The 19,466-nt window shown below is 35.3% G+C and overlaps 10 protein-coding genes across 10 annotated transcripts; 7 read left to right on the forward strand and 3 right to left on the reverse strand.

Moving 5' to 3' along the window:
* Positions 1 to 97: 97 nt before the first annotated feature.
* Positions 98 to 2,947, forward strand: SAPINGB_P003438 (uncharacterized protein; the record flags this gene model as incomplete). Its single annotated transcript, XM_031998156.1, has 1 exon — positions 98 to 2,947. The coding sequence occupies one exon, from the start codon at positions 98 to 100 to the stop codon at positions 2,945 to 2,947; it is 2,850 nt and encodes a 949-aa protein (XP_031854047.1).
* Positions 2,948 to 3,841: 894 nt separating this feature from the next.
* SAPINGB_P003439 (uncharacterized protein) lies at positions 3,842 to 4,868 on the forward strand (the record flags this gene model as incomplete). Its single annotated transcript, XM_031998157.1, has 2 exons — positions 3,842 to 3,997; positions 4,344 to 4,868. The coding sequence occupies 2 exons, from the start codon at positions 3,842 to 3,844 to the stop codon at positions 4,866 to 4,868; spliced, it is 681 nt and encodes a 226-aa protein (XP_031854048.1).
* A 1,878-nt stretch (positions 4,869 to 6,746) lies between these two features.
* Positions 6,747 to 7,283, forward strand: SAPINGB_P003440 (mitochondrial 54S ribosomal protein mL40; the record flags this gene model as incomplete). Its single annotated transcript, XM_031998158.1, has 1 exon — positions 6,747 to 7,283. The coding sequence occupies one exon, from the start codon at positions 6,747 to 6,749 to the stop codon at positions 7,281 to 7,283; it is 537 nt and encodes a 178-aa protein (XP_031854049.1).
* A 484-nt stretch (positions 7,284 to 7,767) lies between these two features.
* On the forward strand, positions 7,768 to 9,546 carry SAPINGB_P003441 (uncharacterized protein; the record flags this gene model as incomplete). Its single annotated transcript, XM_031998159.1, has 1 exon — positions 7,768 to 9,546. The coding sequence occupies one exon, from the start codon at positions 7,768 to 7,770 to the stop codon at positions 9,544 to 9,546; it is 1,779 nt and encodes a 592-aa protein (XP_031854050.1).
* A 368-nt stretch (positions 9,547 to 9,914) lies between these two features.
* On the forward strand, positions 9,915 to 11,457 carry SAPINGB_P003442 (uncharacterized protein; the record flags this gene model as incomplete). The annotated part of the gene is made up of 2 exons (XM_031998160.1): positions 9,915 to 10,183; positions 10,230 to 11,457. The coding sequence occupies 2 exons, from the start codon at positions 9,915 to 9,917 to the stop codon at positions 11,455 to 11,457; spliced, it is 1,497 nt and encodes a 498-aa protein (XP_031854051.1).
* A 192-nt stretch (positions 11,458 to 11,649) lies between these two features.
* SAPINGB_P003443 (uncharacterized protein) lies at positions 11,650 to 12,718 on the reverse strand (the record flags this gene model as incomplete). Its single annotated transcript, XM_031998161.1, has 4 exons — positions 11,650 to 11,836; positions 11,902 to 12,215; positions 12,327 to 12,539; positions 12,593 to 12,718. The coding sequence occupies 4 exons, from the start codon at positions 12,716 to 12,718 to the stop codon at positions 11,650 to 11,652; spliced, it is 840 nt and encodes a 279-aa protein (XP_031854052.1).
* A 276-nt stretch (positions 12,719 to 12,994) lies between these two features.
* On the forward strand, positions 12,995 to 13,818 carry SAPINGB_P003444 (uncharacterized protein; the record flags this gene model as incomplete). The annotated part of the gene is made up of 2 exons (XM_031998162.1): positions 12,995 to 13,270; positions 13,318 to 13,818. The coding sequence occupies 2 exons, from the start codon at positions 12,995 to 12,997 to the stop codon at positions 13,816 to 13,818; spliced, it is 777 nt and encodes a 258-aa protein (XP_031854053.1).
* Positions 13,819 to 13,905: 87 nt separating this feature from the next.
* Positions 13,906 to 16,008, reverse strand: SAPINGB_P003445 (uncharacterized protein; the record flags this gene model as incomplete). The annotated part of the gene is made up of 1 exon (XM_031998163.1): positions 13,906 to 16,008. The coding sequence occupies one exon, from the start codon at positions 16,006 to 16,008 to the stop codon at positions 13,906 to 13,908; it is 2,103 nt and encodes a 700-aa protein (XP_031854054.1).
* A 369-nt stretch (positions 16,009 to 16,377) lies between these two features.
* Positions 16,378 to 16,943, forward strand: SAPINGB_P003446 (uncharacterized protein; the record flags this gene model as incomplete). The annotated part of the gene is made up of 2 exons (XM_031998164.1): positions 16,378 to 16,392; positions 16,458 to 16,943. 2 exons carry the CDS (start codon positions 16,378 to 16,380, stop codon positions 16,941 to 16,943), a joined length of 501 nt encoding a protein of 166 aa, XP_031854055.1.
* Positions 16,944 to 17,001: 58 nt separating this feature from the next.
* On the reverse strand, positions 17,002 to 18,957 carry SAPINGB_P003447 (uncharacterized protein; the record flags this gene model as incomplete). Its single annotated transcript, XM_031998165.1, has 2 exons — positions 17,002 to 17,941; positions 18,737 to 18,957. 2 exons carry the CDS (start codon positions 18,955 to 18,957, stop codon positions 17,002 to 17,004), a joined length of 1,161 nt encoding a protein of 386 aa, XP_031854056.1.
* Positions 18,958 to 19,466: the final 509 nt, after the last annotated feature.

Raw genomic sequence — 19,466 nt, forward strand, 5'->3', positions numbered from 1 at the left:
TTACTTAAATATCTACCCCTTGATTTTTAGATCCACTGTCTAGCCACACATCTTCTCCACTTTTTTTTTTGTCCTCGACACTTCTAAGACTTTGACTATGCTTAGCCTCAGGTTACTGATCGATCAGTTAGAAACACATAAACCCCCAAACTATATCTCTTTCAACGACCTAGATTCTGCTACTAGTAATAACCACACAAAACAAGTTTCCAGAAAATCTCCCGTTCTAGCCCTAATCGCTGTGATCCTAATACCCATCCCAGCAGCAACCTTGGGATTCTACCTTGTGACTACTCCAAATACATTTGAAGCTGCCTCCCAAAACCTTAAACATTCAATCATCGCAACCTCCTCGCTTCTCATATCCTGTTCTGCCTCAAAAGTTTTTTCCGACATTGCTATATCTCGCTCATTTACCAAAATTAACATTCGAACTAACAATAAACAAGCATTTAGTATACGCGATGCTCTCTACGTTCTCTTTATCAACATCATCCCTGTCATGGCCTCCGCTGTCTGTGGAATGTATTGGCTTTCCCAACACCTAAAACTTGATCCAACCATATTTAGTCAAATCACACAGTATCACAAAAACCTCGAGCTTGCTTTTGGAATCCTCTGGATTCTCACTTTAATAGTTCTTAGTGCCACACGGTCAATCGATATCCTATTTATCTTTGTAGCCCTCTCCAAACAACGAGCTCATAATAAAATCCATAATAGAGTTCCTAGTATTCCCATCGAATTTGAAAAACAAAATCACTTCATGAAATACTGGAATCATCGTCGCCACAGAAGCAACAAAAGTGTTTCAATTCAAAATAAACTAAAAGTTGAAAAAAATCAAAATGATAAGCCTAAAAAGAAAACTAGCAGTAATAAAAGTACAAAATTAAGCTTCTTTGCCATGTTAAACCCATTTACAAAATTCAATGCTTCTTCATCAGGTAAAATCAACAACGGAGGTTATCTAGGCAACAATGAGCCTAAGTTATCAAGGTACCAATATCCAGCTCCAGGGTACCGTTACCCCTCAGAGCTCATGGTAGCCAATGTAACAAATGATTCTCAGCAACAAGACCAGCTTCCCCAGAGTTCCTCCAACTACTCGACAACTACAGAATTCCCCAATGATACAATAGAAATGGGGCTTGGTCGGTATCAAGCACAAAATAATGGCACTAACGAAACAACAGAAAATAACAATAGCAATTCGACAGAAAATGACACCAAGGTTGAAGAAAATAATAATGGATCATTTATAGAAACTCCAGGTGGATTTCTAGGAGGAGCATGGTTAAAGGTTAAATATATTTTTTCATCTAGCAAAACTCAGCTTCATATGGGCGATCAAGCAGTTTCATCTTATAACACAGATGATAATACCAGGGAAAATAGTAAGGATGATGAGCCCCAGATATTTGATATGGGAAGACAGCGAAGCTTTAACCTACAAAATAGTACAAGTTCGCGCTCCTACCGTCCCACCACCACCAATGGGTTTATTGATTATAAGCAGAACACAAAAATTAAAAGATTATCCGATCAAAATGAAGCCGCAACGGATCCGGGGCTCATACCTTCGATCAATGAAAGTCTAGAAGGCTCCGATACCGGCAGAGATGGGAATCAAGACAATAATGATGACCATATTAATTCCCTGAATCACGGCTTTCCTCCCATTAATGACTTTAATAATTTCTTAGGTTCGGTTAAACTTAGTAGTTTCAATACAAGCTCAGCCAGTCTTGGAATAGCGCCGCAGGATGGCACGGCATTTGATGAGTGGGATTTCAGTAGTGACAGTGTTCAAAACCGTTATATTGGAACCATGCCTGGAACAACTAGTGAACCTTGTCTTTTGCATCCGCAGCACCAAAATAACCAAAGTTACCTTCAACAGCATCCCGCACAAGCCATTGCAAACTATGCAGATCGATTTTCATTCCAATCAAGCACATCACAACTCAACTATAGTGGATTTGTGAGTGGAACTGATACCCCGACAATGTCTTCTTCTTCATTTATGACTCAGTCCACCCCACGTTCACATTTCTTTTCCGAGAACCAACTGATCCAACAACAACAACAGCAACAGCAGCAGCAGCAGCAGCAGCAGCAAATGCTGAGTACAGGATTGCTTGTGCCCCCACCTTCACTTCGGGTATCTCCACCACGCTCTCCAGCTGCGAGAAGTGCACGACAATCTGTTGCCAGCATTGAAGAAGAAAAAGGAGATTTAGTGCAGGGTGGCCGTTGGTCATCCATGTCGTTGCATCAGATGCAACAGCAGCAGCCGCACGACTACCTTAGTCATTTGTCGGTTCCGTCGACGCCTCCATTAGTCGTTCATAAACGTAGCAATTCGTCGTTATCAATCAGCGATTTATCACTTGCAGAACCATCCGTATTATCGGCCCAAATCCAACAGCAACTCCACCGACGCGGCAATACAGTTGACGACAGGTACGATAGGCTGTTAAATCACCACCATCATCACCCAATGATGGTCCAAGACCAACTTGGCTCAATTAATAACACATATGCTCCTGTCATGCGCATGGCGTCCTCAGTCGCCAGCAGACGAGCAAGCATTTTGAGCACGGCCAGTTTGCGGAGTAGTATTGTTTCTGAAAACAACTCATCGTCCAGTGTGGATGGTGCTGCTGACTTTGATAGCGTCATCACAACTGACAATACTGTAAGTCCGCGTAGAAGCACCGAAGAACGCCCAATCACCGCGCAATCAGTACTCTTCAATGTACCTGGCAACAGCGGAAATGATACATTGCTACCTACGGTACCTGAGGTTCTCCAAAGACTGCCCCGGCCAAAACTTCCGGCCAGACACCACAATCACAGGTATTCCATGGAAGACTTTAAAGCTCCTAGAAATCTCAACAGCCGGTATTCAATGGAGAACCTAAAATCTTCGGTTGCTTTATGAATATTTTTAATGATTTATGATTTAATTTATTTTTTTTACATTCTAACTAAGGCTTACATAAAGATAAAATAATATACAAATAGACTACTAAAAAAAGAGCAAAGGTTAGTTTAATACTTTCAATATTAAAAGGCACAAGTTAAAAATATTATTGCGTGAGTCAGTTAAAAAATGGCAATATCGTGTTGTCCGCAGATTGATAATTAAATCAATGTTGGAACAGGTCTGTAGAGTTTTCTCATCATGAAAGAGCAAAAGAGCGTGCAATAGTTGTTTTTTGTTTTTAATTATAGACTTACCAATTGAGTAAAACCCTGCAAAACTAAAGTCCACAAGCCAGCCGGTGGGGTCAGTTCTAGATCACAAGCTGTGACAAAAGAACATTATTGAACAGAGCAGGTAGTTAATTTTTAAACGGTGAGAGAGAATTTAGAGTAAAGTGCAAGTTTACAAAATATCTAAAGGGAAAACAAACAAGCTTGGAAAATTTTTCTAAGGTGGGAAAAAGGAGCGGTCCTTTTATTGATTTAAATAAACTATTACCCGGCCTTATACACGGCTTTTGATCTGGGTTGGCCAGTTTCCTCTACAATTAGGGTTTGTGTCACGTGAAATACACACAAAAATCCTAGCCAGTAATCGCAATTGCGTAATTTTGTAATGTAACAAGCGTTTAAGGTGTTGCCGATTAGCAGCAAAGGAAAATAAAAGTGCTGATAAGTGCTTTAAAATGCTCTGTAGAAGTAGATTTGTAACAAAAGCCTATTTAAGAGTTGCGATTTCCCTGTTTTTTTATTTTTATTTTTATTTTTTCCCTCAACCTTTTCTCCCTTTCTTTTTATTTTTTTTTATCCTAATAATCTCTTTCTATTCTAATATCAATTAATTATCATCATGACTTTTGCCCTCGCCACCAGAAACACTCTCAGACGTGCTGCCTCCAGCAGAGCTGCCTACACCACAGTCTTTGCCCGCAACAAGGTCACTCTCCCCGACCTTGACTACGACTTTGGTGCCCTCGAGCCTTTTATCTCTGGTCAGATCAATGAGGTAGGTCTATATCATATTTTATTTTAGCAGTTTGTTTTTATGTGGTTTTTTCTTTCATTTCAGAATACCAAACAACCTTGAAAAGTGAGATTTTTTGTATTACTTTTGGGTTCATATACCACTTCTCAATTCGACCAATGAGACGGTCTCCCTTAACGGGTCCAGTTCCCATAACACGTTTATTCAAGCAATTGCTCTAGACTCAATTGCCTAATTTTTTTCAAATTACAATACAGCACTATACTACTTTGTCTCACTTAAACTCAACAAAAAACCCCTAATGCAATATTGCTGATTTGCTTTCTAATATGCCGCAGATTTAATACTAACTGTCTATTGTCTATAGCTCCACTACACCAAGCACCATCAAACTTACGTCAATGGCTACAACGCTGCCATTGAGCAGCTCTCTGAGGCCAAGGTCAAGAACGACGTTGCTGCCCAGATCAAGCTGACCCCTGCCATTAGATTCCACGGTGGTGGCCATATCAACCACTCTCTTTTCTGGAAGAACCTTGCCCCCGTTTCCCAGGGTGGTGGTGTTCCTCCTGCCGCCGACTCTCCTCTCGGCAAGGCTATCACTGAGTACTACGGTTCCTTTGACACCCTCGTCGGCAACGTCAATACTAAGCTTGCTGGCATCCAGGGTTCCGGCTGGGCTTGGATTGTTAAGAACAAGGAGACTGGTGCTCTTGATGTTATTACTAAGCCTAACCAGGACATTGTTGATGGTCCTCATATCCCCATTGTCGGTATTGACGCTTGGGAGCACGCTTACTACCTCCAGTACCAGAACGTCAAGGTCGACTATTTCAAGGCCATCTGGAGCGTCATCAACTGGAAGGAGGCTGAGAAGAGATTCTCTGCTTAAGTTCTGGTAGCCAAAGCAAACTAAAAGTATAGTCTTTTTAAAATCCAAGTTATAATGTCTTAATTGATAATTTTTTTGAATATTTAGTTCTAGCTTTTGACCCAGTTTGTTCGATTCGTTCAATGAACTAACCTCAGCAACTTTCAATTTTATATTGAGGTTTAGACATTGTTTTGTTGTATTTTAACTATTTCTCGCATGTATACTTCCGATGCAACCTCAATGGTTGTTAATTCCGTATTTATGGACTTAAGCTTTGTTCGAGATATCCTATGTATCCATTGCTTAAATCTCTAGCACGTGACGATAATTGTTCAAATGATGAGCTAATCATTGTCAAACATTTGCCAGTGCTTTTTCTGGTATTTAATGCTGATGAAAAACCACTTTTGAAGATAAAAAAAATTGGCTTAAGGATGCAAAGATGGAGATATTTTGAGATAACTAAGTTTGTTTTGGTATTGATTTAGTTTCTAATCGGTCAATTGGTAAAATTCAAAGCTAAAGTAATAAGAAGGTCAATGTTTTGAAAAGTTTTGATTTTAAAAAATATTAGTAGCTGGATATATCTAGGGTTCATTCATAAACGGATTTTTGGTATCTAGTCATCAAAATATTAAATGATTGGTTTCCTGTTTTGGCTTATTTATTTTTTTCAAAATATATATTAAACAGTCTTTTTTCTATTGATTAATCGTGAAACGATTAGCTCAGATTGAGATTGACTCAAAAACATAATTGCTAGATACTTTGTAGGATTATCAATGTAGTTTCAAAAGATGTCAAAAAAAATTTAATTAAAAAAATTAAAAAAATAAAAAAAATAATAATAATAAAAAAGGCAAGGCATTAAATATGTTTTTTCCATCGGGATTTAAAACAAAGTAACTAATTAGTTACTTTGTCTTAAATTCCGGTGATTATCTCATAAAAACAGTCCAGTATGGTTAAAATAATAGTTTAGGTAACACTTAGGATGCGGCTCCAGCATATTAGTGTTTCACAAACTTAACTTTGTAAACATACACAACTAATCTATGTAACAAATACCTATGTATCTCTAGTATCTTTGATGGATAAGCTTTATGACACCTATTATTATAGAAGAATATTATTTTTTTTTGATTTTTCAAATTACCCTTGAATTCCATTTCAACCTTGTTTGTATTAAAATGCTTGCAACCGCACTGTTTTAAGCGAGTCTCGCTTAGTGTTTAGCGAGGATCCTTTAGCGAGATTTGTTTTAAGCGAGACTTCGCTTAATATTTTTTTAGCTTTGAGCCACAAGAAACTAATTTTAAAATCTCTGACTGACTTAGAGCTTTGTTTTGTGTTTCACCATACTCTTTTGGTGTTTTCTTTCCAATGTTGTACGTTCTTGTTTTTTTCACTCATCTCCCTTACAAGCCATTTTGTATAATATTAAGAATAGTTCGCTACTTGACGTGAAAATAATTTAGGAGAATTTCTTTTAAAACTACAAAAAAAAAACCATCCCTGGAAAGTATATGTAGGAAGTTTTGATTCATACTCATCAAATTAAATTTTAAGTGATTGATGAGCCAAGAAATATTTTTTTATATTATTGTGGTTGATCATAGTATGGCTGGCTGCCTTGAATTTATTTTATCCTGATTGCATGTAATTTTTGTTAATTTGCTTTTAATTAAACTCATAATAACTAATAAAACAACACCTAAACAGCTCTCATAAAAAACTGATAAAATTACATAATTAATTATTTACAATTACATAATATATTAGAAAAAAATTAATTTTTTTTCACTGCTGCCTCTTGAAATTTTACACCCAACCACCAATTGGAATCAGTAAATCCCTTTGAATCAACCCTGTTCAACACTCTGATATCAACATACAATGCAGTCTCAATCCAGCATACGAAACTTTACTAGAGCCACCCAGCGACTGGCTTCTAACTCTTTTTTTAATTCCTCTGTTTCTCAAAGCTCACAAGGTCGTCTTGCTTTGTTAGCCCCACACATCACCACCAGAGGAAAGCGCACCAAAACCAATGCTGCCCAAACTGCCAACATCCAGCGTCTCGTCACCCAGCTGAGTGTTTTCAGTGCTAGAAAGAAGCAGCCTCGTCAGATCAAGTTGTGTCTTGAAGACAAGTTACGCCACAATGTTGCCACTCGTGCCTGGGCCATCTTCCAGGCTGAAAAGCGCGAGACCCACAAGGCCCAACTCACTGGTCAGTATGAGAAGATTGTTGAGGCCTGTGAAGATCTTGAGGCTTCCGATCCTTTTCTTGCTCACCACGCCATTATGAGAGAACGTGGAAAGAGATTTTCACCTGAATTCAGAGTCCCTACTGAGACTCCCCCAAACACCATCTGGCAGGAAAACTGGCAGCCTGCTCCTGAGACTGATGGCAAGAATGAAAAGAAATAAAATCCTTTATGAATAAGCTTTTTATTTTATTTTATTTTATTTCATTTTTGAAATTTTTTTTTTGATTTGTTGACTTTGGAGTGTTGAATTTGCTCCCAATTTGTGAGTACATTTATATCTTCAAAACAGCATTTTGAACGATTATTTTGTTCAAAGAAAAACTCCACAAAAACAGTATTTAACCTGATCAATCCTTACTATATTTTTCTGTAAATAGACCCTTGAATTTATTTTGTACATTTATAAACAGCTTTGCTATCTTTTATTTTCTGTAAAATCTTGATCACTTTCCATAGTTTTATATATATACTATGCTAAAGCTTATTGTAGATTGTCATTGTTACAATATTTCAAGCTTGTTACAAAAAAATTTTCATTTTGGGAATTTTCTTGTTTATTATCGGAGTTTTTTTTTTATTATTTTTCATTTTTTTTTTTTTTTTTTTTTTGATTTCACTCTATTTAACGAGTTCGTTAACGAAATATGAAACAAATTAAAGATGACAGGAGCCATAAAACTGGTCTCAATAACAAGAAAAAAAATTTGCTTTGGCAGATTGATTTTCTTGAAGCAAAGCTAAATCAAAGCGTCGAAAGTACTCGTCTTAAGAGTACTAAAGCTGCTGCGGACCGTGAAATTCGACGACATAAATATAAGCAACGTGCTCTTAAGAGAGAAGCTGCTGCAAAAGACCAAGACAATGAAACTGATGAAAACAAAAATGATGTGCAGGAAAATAAGCCAAGCGAAACTCTTGAAATTCAACGTAAGGCAGAGTTACAGGCACAGATTAACGCCCTTAAAAAACAGCTGGTAGAGCAAAAAATCCACCATGGAATAATACAAATCCAACGTGCTCTTAAAAAGTCAAAAACTTTAGAAGTTTTAAAAGTAGGAAAAGCTTTAAAACGTCTTCATAATGATGATAGTAACACACCGGAAGAAGAGAATATTAAAGAAGCCGAACTAGAGAAAAAATTAAAGGATCTAAAGTCTGTTAATATAGTAGAGCTTTCGCCAATAATTGTTAAACGTCATTTATACAATATTTATATCAACCAAGAAAATAGCACCAATGATTCTGAAAAAACCATAAAAGATTTACCACCATGGATTCCTGAATCTATCTTGAAAACAGATGACTCATTTAAACTTTCTAAAGATATCGACAATAATTACCAGCATTTCAGTAATTTAAAAAGTGTAACATCTCAGTTAGAGGAGCTTGTTGGAGTTATCAATTTTGCTGTTGGCCTTGGCGAAAAGGTTAAACGTGGTGATGGTAATGACAAGGAAGAAAAAAAGTCTGAAGATGATGAAAATGAAAAAGAAGGTGATGATGAACAACAAGATAGTGATAATGAAGATCAAACTGAAGATGTCGATTCAATTGAATACCATGGAAGACCCCTTGTTTTCAGTGATGATGAAGATGAAGAAGACAATATTGCCAATGTCGATATCGAAAAGCTGAAAAAGGATAAAAATGTTATTACCAATACATCTACATTAAACTACGATGATATTTCTGATAGTGAGGGAGATGAGCAGTTCTACAATGAAATTTTAGAGCCCGAATCTGACAATGATGAAAAAGAAGAGGAAAGCGAAGAAGAAGAAAGTGAAGAAGAAGAAGAAGAAAGTGAAGAAGAAGAAGAAGGTGGGTTTTTTGAAGAATTAGATGAAGACATCGACAGCACAGAATCAAAAAAGAGAAAAAGAAGTAAAGACGGCGAAGAAGATGACTCCAAGTCTAATAAAGAAAAGAAAGATAAAAAGGAAAAGAAAGAAAAGAAAGAAAAGAAAAAGATTGTCTTACCTGCATTATTAAATACATTCATTGGAGCTTCTGATGATGAAGAGGATATGGAGCTTCAGCGTGAACTAAAAGAAATGGATGAAATGGAAGGCATTGACTCCAAAACTGGTAAAAAAAAGAATAGACGTGGTCAGCGAGAGCGCCGAGCGATAGCTGAACGCAAGTATGGTAAAAATGCCAACCATCTGAAGACTGAGCGCGATAAGTATCAAGCGAAGCGTGCTCAGCTTCAGGCAGAATACGAAGCACGTGAAGCAAAGAGACAAAAGACTGGTAAGCCAAGTAAAGAGTCATCTAAAGATGCTGCTGCTGCTGCCAAAGAAGCTGAGCAGAAAAAGCTTGAAAGTAAACCTCTTCATCCTTCTTGGGAAGCAAAGAAAAAGCTTGCAGCGGCTGCAACAGCCCAAGTTAAATTTGCTGGTAAAAAGATTGTTTTTGATTAAAGCACTTTTGAAAAGCTTTTTTTACTTATATAATGCATTTGATTCTTGTTAAATAAACAGTTTGTTGAAATAGAATAAAAATAGAAAAGTTAACAGTTAATTTATTCTCTCGACATGGTAATACTTTTTCGAGAAGCTGAGGCTACTTGTCGTCATCGTTTATCATTAATGATATGTATGAGTTGTGAAATGTCGTGATTGAAAATATTAGTAATCATTGAATTTTTTTTTGTAAACTTAGATGATGGGCAATGCTCACATTAATCAATTTCTAAGCACTCTCCACACTTTTCTTTTACCCTTTATTTCACTCTTTTTTTTTATTTTATTTTATTTTGGCAACACTTTTTTCTATATACTGATTAACAATGGTTTATCCTAGTTATCCTCCCCAGCCTTCTGAAAAAGAGGAATCTTTCATTAATGATACAATTATTGACTGGTCTTTGGGAAATGGCTTAGCTATGCTGACGCCAGAAGGCAAAGGTGTAACTGCCGTTCACGCCCCAGTTACTGTTTACCCCTCTCCGTTTCCTAGATCCGGGTTTGAATCTGCTCTTAACGTTCAAACTACTTTTAACGAGCTCTATGCTAATGTATCTGATAACACTGAATGGCTAACTGAGGCTTTGAAAGAGTATGTGCATGATATCTCCACTTACGAACTGGTCTAATTTGTTTAGTGTCACTGTTTTAGATCATGACTTTACCGGAAAACTTTATGAATCATATGTTAAGGCTAAGGAAATTGGAATTACTCAACCTTTATCATTAGGAATATTCAGATCTGACTATATTGTTAACGAGGACGGATCAAAGACCAATGAAGAAGATTCTGTTTCAATCAAACAAGTCGAATTTAACACGGTTTCTGTATCTTTTGGATCCCTTTCATCAAAGGTGTCTCAGCTTCATACTTATCTTGCTGACTCTGACACTTATGGACCTTCTGCAGAATTTCTTAAAGGTAAGACTGCAATTTCGAAATCAATTGATGGCTTGGCCGACGGGTTGGCTGTAGCTTATAAGGAGTATGCCAAAAATAACGTTTTGGTTTCGGGATACAGCAAGCAAGTCGTTCTTTTTATTGTCCAGCCTGGTGAACGGAATGTTTTTGATCAGCGACACATTGAGTATTCCTTATACAATAACTATGGAATTACCAGTTATCGAGTCACCCTGGATAACGTTCGCTTGGAAACTAAGCTTTTAGAAACAAATGGTGTTCAAAAACTTATTTACACTCCAACCAATGCAGAGGTCTCTGTTGTGTACTACCGATCAGGATATGCTCCTACAGATTACCCCACTGAAGAAGAATGGGATGCTCGTGTTTATCTTGAAACTTCTCACGCCATCAAGTCTCCTACATTGTTGACACAACTGTCTGGGGCTAAAAAGATTCAGCAAATTTTGACTGACAAGGAAACCATTAGAAAATTTTTACCTAATTCTACACCTCAAAATTTGGAACAACTTCTTGCTACCTTTGTTGATTTATATCCAATGGACACCTCGCCTAATGGCCTAATTGCTCGCAAGCTTGCCCAGGAACAACCAGAAAAATTTGTGCTTAAGCCACAGAGAGAGGGTGGGGGCAATAACGTATACAAGGAAAATATCCCTGGGTTTTTAAAGACTCTTCCTGAAGAACAATGGGGTGCTTATATTCTTATGGAGCTTATCAAGCCCCCCGAGTTTAAAAACAAGATTCTTCGGGCTGGTGAGATTTATTTCGGTGGAGTCATATCCGAACTTGGTGTTTTCGGCACTATTTTGTGGGACTCTTCTAACTCAAAGATTCTTCATAATGAACAAGTGGGCTGGCTACTTCGATCTAAACTACAATCTAGCAATGAAGGTGGTGTAGCTGCTGGTTTCGGATGCATCGATAGCGTTTATCTTTTTTAAAAGAAAAACTTGCTGCTTCTGTTTAAACCATTTAAATTATATTTCTATAGATAGATATTGAATCTAAAAATTAAAGAAAACTTACAAAATCCAAATAATAATCATCCATCTTCAAACTCTTAATAATACCTTGAATATTATAGTTGTACAACCAAAATATCAACTAATACCGTGAAAAAACAAAATTTATGATTAATAATTGCGTCCAGTTAAAAACTTATGAGCTTTTTGCTTGCTTGCATATCTAAAGCTTCCTAGCCTCTGTCTTTCTGCCTTTTCCAACGAAGCCGCCCACAGTGCACCTGAGACTGTATTGGTGAAGAGAAAGAAAACTCCAATAACCGGTATGGCTTCTAACATATTAGCGACCAATCCAAATCTATAAATCAACAATATTAGTATGAATAGTTCAAATGATCAAAAAAATATTTTTTTTTATCAAACCCTGTGTATTGTCCACGACGGCCCTTCGCATAATTGTTTACTTGAGCGGGAGAATAACCCTTAAGCTCAAAATATCGACCATGAGCTGTGCGCCCACGTTTGGGAGCTTCGAGAAAAACAAGGACAATAGGTCCTACAACAGGGACAAAGTTCAATGCAAAAAAAACTGCAGATTTCAAAAACCAAATAGGGAAAAGTGTACGTCTAGGAAGGGTGCGAATCCATAATCGAACACGAGAAATCATTCCAGGCTTCACTGTCCGACGAGCTCTACCCGTAACAACTAAATCATCACACCCCTCTTTTGTCATGACCTAAAAAAGAAGTTAGCAATACGATAAAAAAAGAATATCATTATTTATTTATTGTCATGCCGCATCAAAAAGCATCTTCATTGGTGTAGGTAAAACTATCCACATAGAAACGTATCTAGCAGCACGGGCACTCTGTTGAATCATAGCAAGCCAAGCCGTAAATATTCCTGAAGGACCATTGAAAAAAATTGCAACAATGGCTTGGGGAGGATAGAACATAGCATACATCATAACGTATACCATGCAAGTAACTATGAGCTCAGGAATCAAAACCGTCATCATATATGCCCACAAAACAGGATGAGATAAAAAATAGTATATTCCCTAAATAATAATGTTAAAATATTGTTTAATATCATATTTTTATCTTTACATACATAGAAAGGAAGAAAAAAAGTGCCAGATACCAACATAATTAAAGGAGTAACGACAGGTTCAGCAGCCTTGCGTACTGTCTTTTTAATAGCCAAACTGGCCATAGAAAGCCCTGGTATCATACTCATTGAAACTGTTTTAATTGTCTTTTTGTGATAAAGAATTGTAATTTAATTTTTTTTTATAATTTTATGGAGAATAAAAAGAACAAGAAGAAAAAATGGAGAGAAAAGGAGGACTTTTTATTTGAAAGACACACAACAATATGTCTGTAGCTCTCAAGTTATTTTCTGTGGGGTCCCCATAGTAACCACTATTTTAAAATTTTGCCGTACAAAAAAAGTAAAGTAAAAAACACTCCTTCACACTTTTGAAATGGAAGTATTCGACAAACAACAGTTAAAATGCATTTGACTAAATCTCTTTTTTCTTCTCAAAACCAACTTAGACTTTTGGGGAAAAAAGCTCTAATTACTGGAGGATCACAAGGTATTGGTTTGTCAATTGCCAAAAAGTTTGCAGAAGAAGGAGCTTCAGTGATACTGCTTTCAAGAACAAAAGAAAAGCTAGAGTCTGCCGTTACCACTCTTCCTGTTCACAATCCAACTGAACAAAATCATTCAATCGCTGTTTTTGATATAGCGAGTAAAAAAACTTTTAATGATACTGATATTGGGACAGTAAGTATATTTTACTTCATTTTTTTTATCAAACTGACTTCTTAAAGAAACTTTCCACTATAGATATCTTAGTTAATAGTGCAGGAATTGCACAGTCGTCATTACTGCTAACGACTCCCAGAGATTATATAAACGACTTGGTTGATACCAATCTTTTAGGAACCATTTTTTCTACCCAGTCTATGATTAAGCCTATGATAAGGAAGAAAAAAGGATGCATCATAAATATTTCTTCAGTTCTAGGTGTTCGAGGGGTAAAAGGAACGTCTGTTTACGCAGCAACTAAAGCTGGAGTTATTGGATTCACAAGGTCTTTAGCAGTAGAGCTTGGGAGTCGTAACATTAGAGTGAATGCTATTTGTCCCGGGCTCGTTGATACATCCATGACAAATGACATGGATAAGTCTTTGATAGAGCTTTATACCAGTCAAAGTCCTACAAAAAGTCTTATTCCAGTAGAAGAAATCTCTAATGCAGCATTAACGTTAGCACTTTCGGACCATATGAATGGCTCTGTTCTTACCATAGATGATGGATTTACAGCTTGAAGTTGATTCATATGGGTTTTATAATTTGTAAATATAAGTGATTTTTAAAAATAAATCTACAGTCATTAATTCATTAAAATCTATATTCTATCTAATTATTAAAATATCATCAACATCATCATTTTTTGGAATAAAAGCATTTTTTGAGTATTTACTAACTCCTATTCTCCTTTTCTTTCGACATGAAATAGGCAAATCAATGTCATGTTCAATAGAATGCGGGCATGATAATGATGATCCTTTAATATGCGTAGCATAAAGTTCAAAAAATATGTCGTCAGGGTCCATACCGTCAACCAAAGATATCACATCTGGAAATAATCTTTTGCAATTGGGTTTAGTGCTTTTCGCTTTTTTAGTCTTTTTTAGAACTTTAAATGAACAGTTCTGATCCGTTAATATAGATGAGTCTGTATCTGTAAAGCTCGAATCGGTAAAATTTCTGTTACTTTCAGTATCAGTTTCATCACTGTCATTAAATGAATCCAAACCATTACTTATGGGTTCTAATTCATGACTCAGATCATTTTCTTCATCACTAGTTTCAGAATCAGGATAAATCACTGGAACTCTTCTTCGCCCATGTGTATTAAGAGTTTGATATTTTGTTGAAGTATGTGAGATCTCTGGAATATCACATGCCCAAGTCGTTAAATCGGTATCCAGAAGTGTAGTATATTTCTTATTGATCAATTCAAATTTAGAAGAAAATAAATCGACAGGAATATCATTGAGTATCACATTCTCTCTAAAAACTTTATCTTTACTTGCAATCTCTTTAAGCACTCTAATATTTGAAAAAGACGATGAGCACATGCCGGAATTGTGTCTTTTTGAAACTGACTGCGAAATTTTTGATTCGATTGAGTCCTGCCAATTAATCACTTGAATACCACGTTCTATGTTGGAAATATAATGTGATGACGCTTTTAAAACAAGATCAGGAAAATGACACAACATCGAATCTGATACTTTCCGAAAATCATTAAAATTTCGAAAAAATAAGCAATAAAGAGAAACAAAGTCGTCATCAAAAATAATGTTTGGAATTTTATTGCAATTCTTAGTCGGCGAATTTTCGACATAATTCAAGTACATGTATAAAAGAAGTCGGAGATTGTTAAATGGTTTCGATGTAGGTATATATTTTGAGAGAAGCTTAATGAAACGTAAATTAGGAAGAAAATTTGAACTTTGGCACAAAGAAAATCGACGCCTTATAAGTTCGGTAATAATGTGTTTGTAGTCTGATGCACTAAGTCTTGCTTTACGAGACTTGACATTGGTAAGTGTCCAAAATCCGTCAATAACATATAATAGGTAATTTTCAAAAGTGTCGAGGTATTCAGCATTAGTTATTTTAAAAGAGTCAATAAATTTAGTAAATGCTGATAAGTCTTTAGTTTCCTTATGATTGAAATGTTTTGGTATGAATTGAAATGCAAAATTTTTCATCGCTGGGTCACAATTTGCACCAATGTTAAACAAAACCCCTCCCTTTTCCCAGTATTCATCTTTTGGTAAAATTGAAATATAATTTTCAAATATTGCATGACTTATATCATGCCATCCGCGTATGTAGCACTCGTGAATAAAAGCTGGAAGTACATGCCGCAAAGCAAAAGCATTTTTTAAAATAAGACCAACACCGTGACCCAAGCACACTATCCTATGATAATGTAAAATCATTTCCATACTCTCATACCATTTATTTTGAGCAATTTCTTGATTTGTCATGGCAATGCACTGTCCAACTTGAAAGGCTGCTTTTTGAGCAAGAGACTTTAATGGGCCCTGGTATGTAATATCCATAAATTGAATGAAAACATTAAAAACAGACAATAGACAATTGTAAGCTTCCTCACTACCAAATGACTTATAATACCAGAAAACCCGTTCAAAATCTATTTCATTTTTGCACTCAGATTCATTGGTATTGTCGGTACTTTTGGTGTCAGACTCAGCCCTGTAATTTGCACCAGAATTAATGAAAATTTTGCGAGTTGTAGCTCGAGATGGTCTTATTGATCCTTTTTGATAAATTGAATTTTGTTTACAATCATGGCATGGGAACTCTATTAATGCCGGATACGTTCTAGCCAAATCATTGTATTTTGAAATTTGACTTTCCAGGGGTCGAATAACGCGATAACATTTGCTGATAGACCAGTTTGCATCAAAATTTACCATCAATTATTAAAAATTTTAAGATAATAATAAAAATAAACAGATCAAAACAAAAATGAATTTAACGTTGAAGATTTATGAAATTTCTTATTATAAGCATAGGTTTGTTGTTTAAATAAGGGGTCGGAATGTTTACTTTTCAGTTGTAAACATGTTTACATAACTTATTCTGTAACCTTGCACATGGTAAAAAAAATTAAAATTAAAATTACAGTGTATATTTTAGTCTGAGAATATTTCAGTACAAAAAAATTTTTTTTAATAGTCAAGCCCGAAAAGCTTTTTCTTCTTTTTGAAATTTTTTTTCTTTCCTCTTTCTTTACAAACGCTGCTTGAGCAAGTTTCAATTAACTATTTAACACAGACTTAAAAATGATTATTTTCGAGGTATGTTTATGTATATATAGTTTATCAAGATATGTATATTTTTAATATATTAACTCGTTATTTAGGATCGCATTACCGGCGCTGAGCTTTGCTCTGATGCTTATGATATGACTCTTGTTGACGATGCTGTCTACGAAGTTGACGCTCAACTGATCACTGTTAAGGAAGGTGACGTTGACATTGGTGCTAACCCTTCTGCTGAGGGTGGTGACGAAGATTTTGGAGAGGAAAGTGGCGAACAGATTATCAACATTGTCCGCTCTTTCAACCTCCAAAGCATTCCTGCTTATGACAAGAAGGCTTATCTTAGTGAACTTAAGAAATACTTCAAGAGACTTTCTGGTGTTTTGGAGGCTGAGGAATTCAATGATTTCAAGAGCAAGGCTACCGCATATGCTACCAAGGTTGCTAAGAACATCAAGGACTACGATTTTTACATTGCTGAGGACTTGAACCCTGATGGTATGATCGTTCTTTGCAACTACCGTGAAGATGGTGTTACTCCTTACTTTGTTTTCTGGAAGGCCGGTCTTAAGGGACAGAAGGTTTAAAAAAATTTGTTTATTTAGTTTTAATAAAATTTATTCTTACGCTTAATTTTGTTTAGTTTTATTGAGCTATCAAAGCTACATTTTCTAGTGAAGTTTCTGGACTCACATATCTAATAAGCTTGGACTGATATCCCATGTCACATAAACTTAATAGTCTACCATGATCAATAGCCCTCCTGGCAAGAAACCCAGCAACTTCTCGCTCTTTTATGCTCAACCCTGAGAAGTGATTTTGGACTGATTCTTCATCAGTTGCCATATCATCTCTCCTTCCACAAAGTGCCCAGGACGTCATTTTAGTTAACAATCGAAAAGAATCTGGCGTAGTGATTAATCCGCTATCAATAAGAAATTTACGCCCAACAAGAGGGTATGTTTCGTATGTACAGAGTTGTCGACAACAAAGTGCAATTACGAGACCCTTTAATTTGTGTGTCATTGTAGGTTTATCGATGGACTTTAAGGTCGAAGTATTGTTTGCAAGACACTGAAGCGTGAGATCCGTAGCACATCCACAAAGATGTTTAGAAATAGCTACAACATCTGAATTCAAATCATTAGGGAAAAGGTTATTGAGTGCGACATTAAGATTTAAATCCTTAATATCAATTAAGGCTCTTTTAACAAAAGGCGGGGGGATCTTTATGTCTTTATTAAATGATTTTTCTTTTTCTTCTGCTAATATTTTGTCAATATCACATTGGTAGTCTTTTAATATTTTTGTATCAAATTTCATTCGGGGACCCGCACGGTCTACTAGAAAAAATGGTCTATGTGACTGAGTGCGCTGATTTTCGTTAGTTTCAGCCAATGTTAGAAATTGAGATCTGGCCACATAACGCGAAAGCTCAGCACGACCGCACCCAAATTCTGCAATAATAGTGCTACTAGGATTTTGACCGTTTACCAATTTAGAAACACCTAAAAGCCCAGACTTTTCCATATGGCCAATTAACGACGCTTGCTGAGTCGCGTGCTTAGGAATTTCTAGTTCAGATCTAAAAATCATAACGTTAGCAAAAAATGAAAATGAAAATGAAAATGAAAATGAAAATGAAAATGAAAATGAAAATGAAAATGAAAATGAAAATGAAAATGAAAATGAAAATGAAAATGAAAATGAAAATGAAAATGAAAATGAAAATGAAAATGAAAATGAAAATGAAAATGAAAATGAAAAAATGAAAATGAAAATGAAAATGAAAATGAAAAAAAAATGAAAATGAAAATGAAAATGAAAATGAAAATGAAAATGAAAATGAAAAATGAAAATGAAAATGAAAATGAAAAATGAAAATGAAAATGAAAATGAAAATGAAAATGAAAATGAAAATGAAAATGAAAATGAAAAATGAAAATGAAAATGAAAATGAAAATGAAAATGAAAAAATGAAAATGAAAATGAAAATGAAAATGAAAAAAAATGAAAATGAAAATGAAAAAAAATGAAAATGAAAATGAAAATGAAAATGAAAATGAAAATGAAAATGAAAATGAAAATGAAAATGAAAATGAAAATGAAAATGAAAATGAAAATGAAAATGAAAATGAAAATGAAAATGAAAATGAAAATGAAAATGAAAATGAAAAAAAAAAAAAATGAAAATGAAAATGAAAATGAAAATGAAAATGAAAATGAAAATGAAAATAAAAATGAAAATGAAAATGAAAATGAAAATGAAAATGAAAATGAAAATGAAAATGAAAATGAAAATGAAAATGAAAATGAAAATGAAAATGAAAATGAAAATGAAAATGAAAATGAAAATGAAAATGAAAAAACTTATACTTACAATCTTTCTTTTAATCCATCATGATTTAAAACTTCAAGATCCAATTCTTCTTTATTCCATAAGGTTTCCCAAAGCTCATTTAATGCTTTTGCCATTTTTTGATATTCAGAGCTGCTAAATTCCGACTTTTCAGCAGCAGAATGGGATGGATCAGTAATGTTCATATCAGGAGAATACCATGGATCGTTCGGTGGTGGAACTATTGACTGGCATTTCTTCATATGACGTTTAAGCTGACTTTTTCGTATATTGTGCCGGGGATTAATTGGACAAGGAATTCTTTCTTCACCACCCTGTTTTTCCTCAGCCGGTTTGTGTTGCGCACAGTATTTATCGCCCTTTCTTCTAGTCATATTACACTGTCTTCCGCCTTTATGAGTTAAAATATAAAGGCATCGAAGCCTTTGCCCATCAGTTTTAATTGGTATTATTGATTCATTATTTGTAGAATCTGAAGGTTTCTGGCGTTTTGTCTCCTGGGCCTCTAAAGCATCGGTAGTTCTTTTTACGGAGATTGAATCAACAGTAGTGGTCATTAGAAATAAGTGATATATTAATATTGGTTTCTTTTACGATTAAGTATCGATTTGGGGTATATTTCGATATAAAATTTTTTAATTTAAATGAGTAAGCCATACTACCATCCAGTAAGGTACCACTTATTTTAGGTAATTTTTGGTAACAGAACGTGGGGAATTAGAGTGTAGGAGAATTGTATCCCAAGATATGT

This window comes from Magnusiomyces paraingens, assembly GCF_902498895.1.
Source record: "Magnusiomyces paraingens strain CBS 517.90 genome assembly, contig: contig3, whole genome shotgun sequence".
Lineage (NCBI taxonomy): Eukaryota > Fungi > Ascomycota > Dipodascomycetes > Dipodascales > Dipodascaceae > Magnusiomyces > Magnusiomyces paraingens.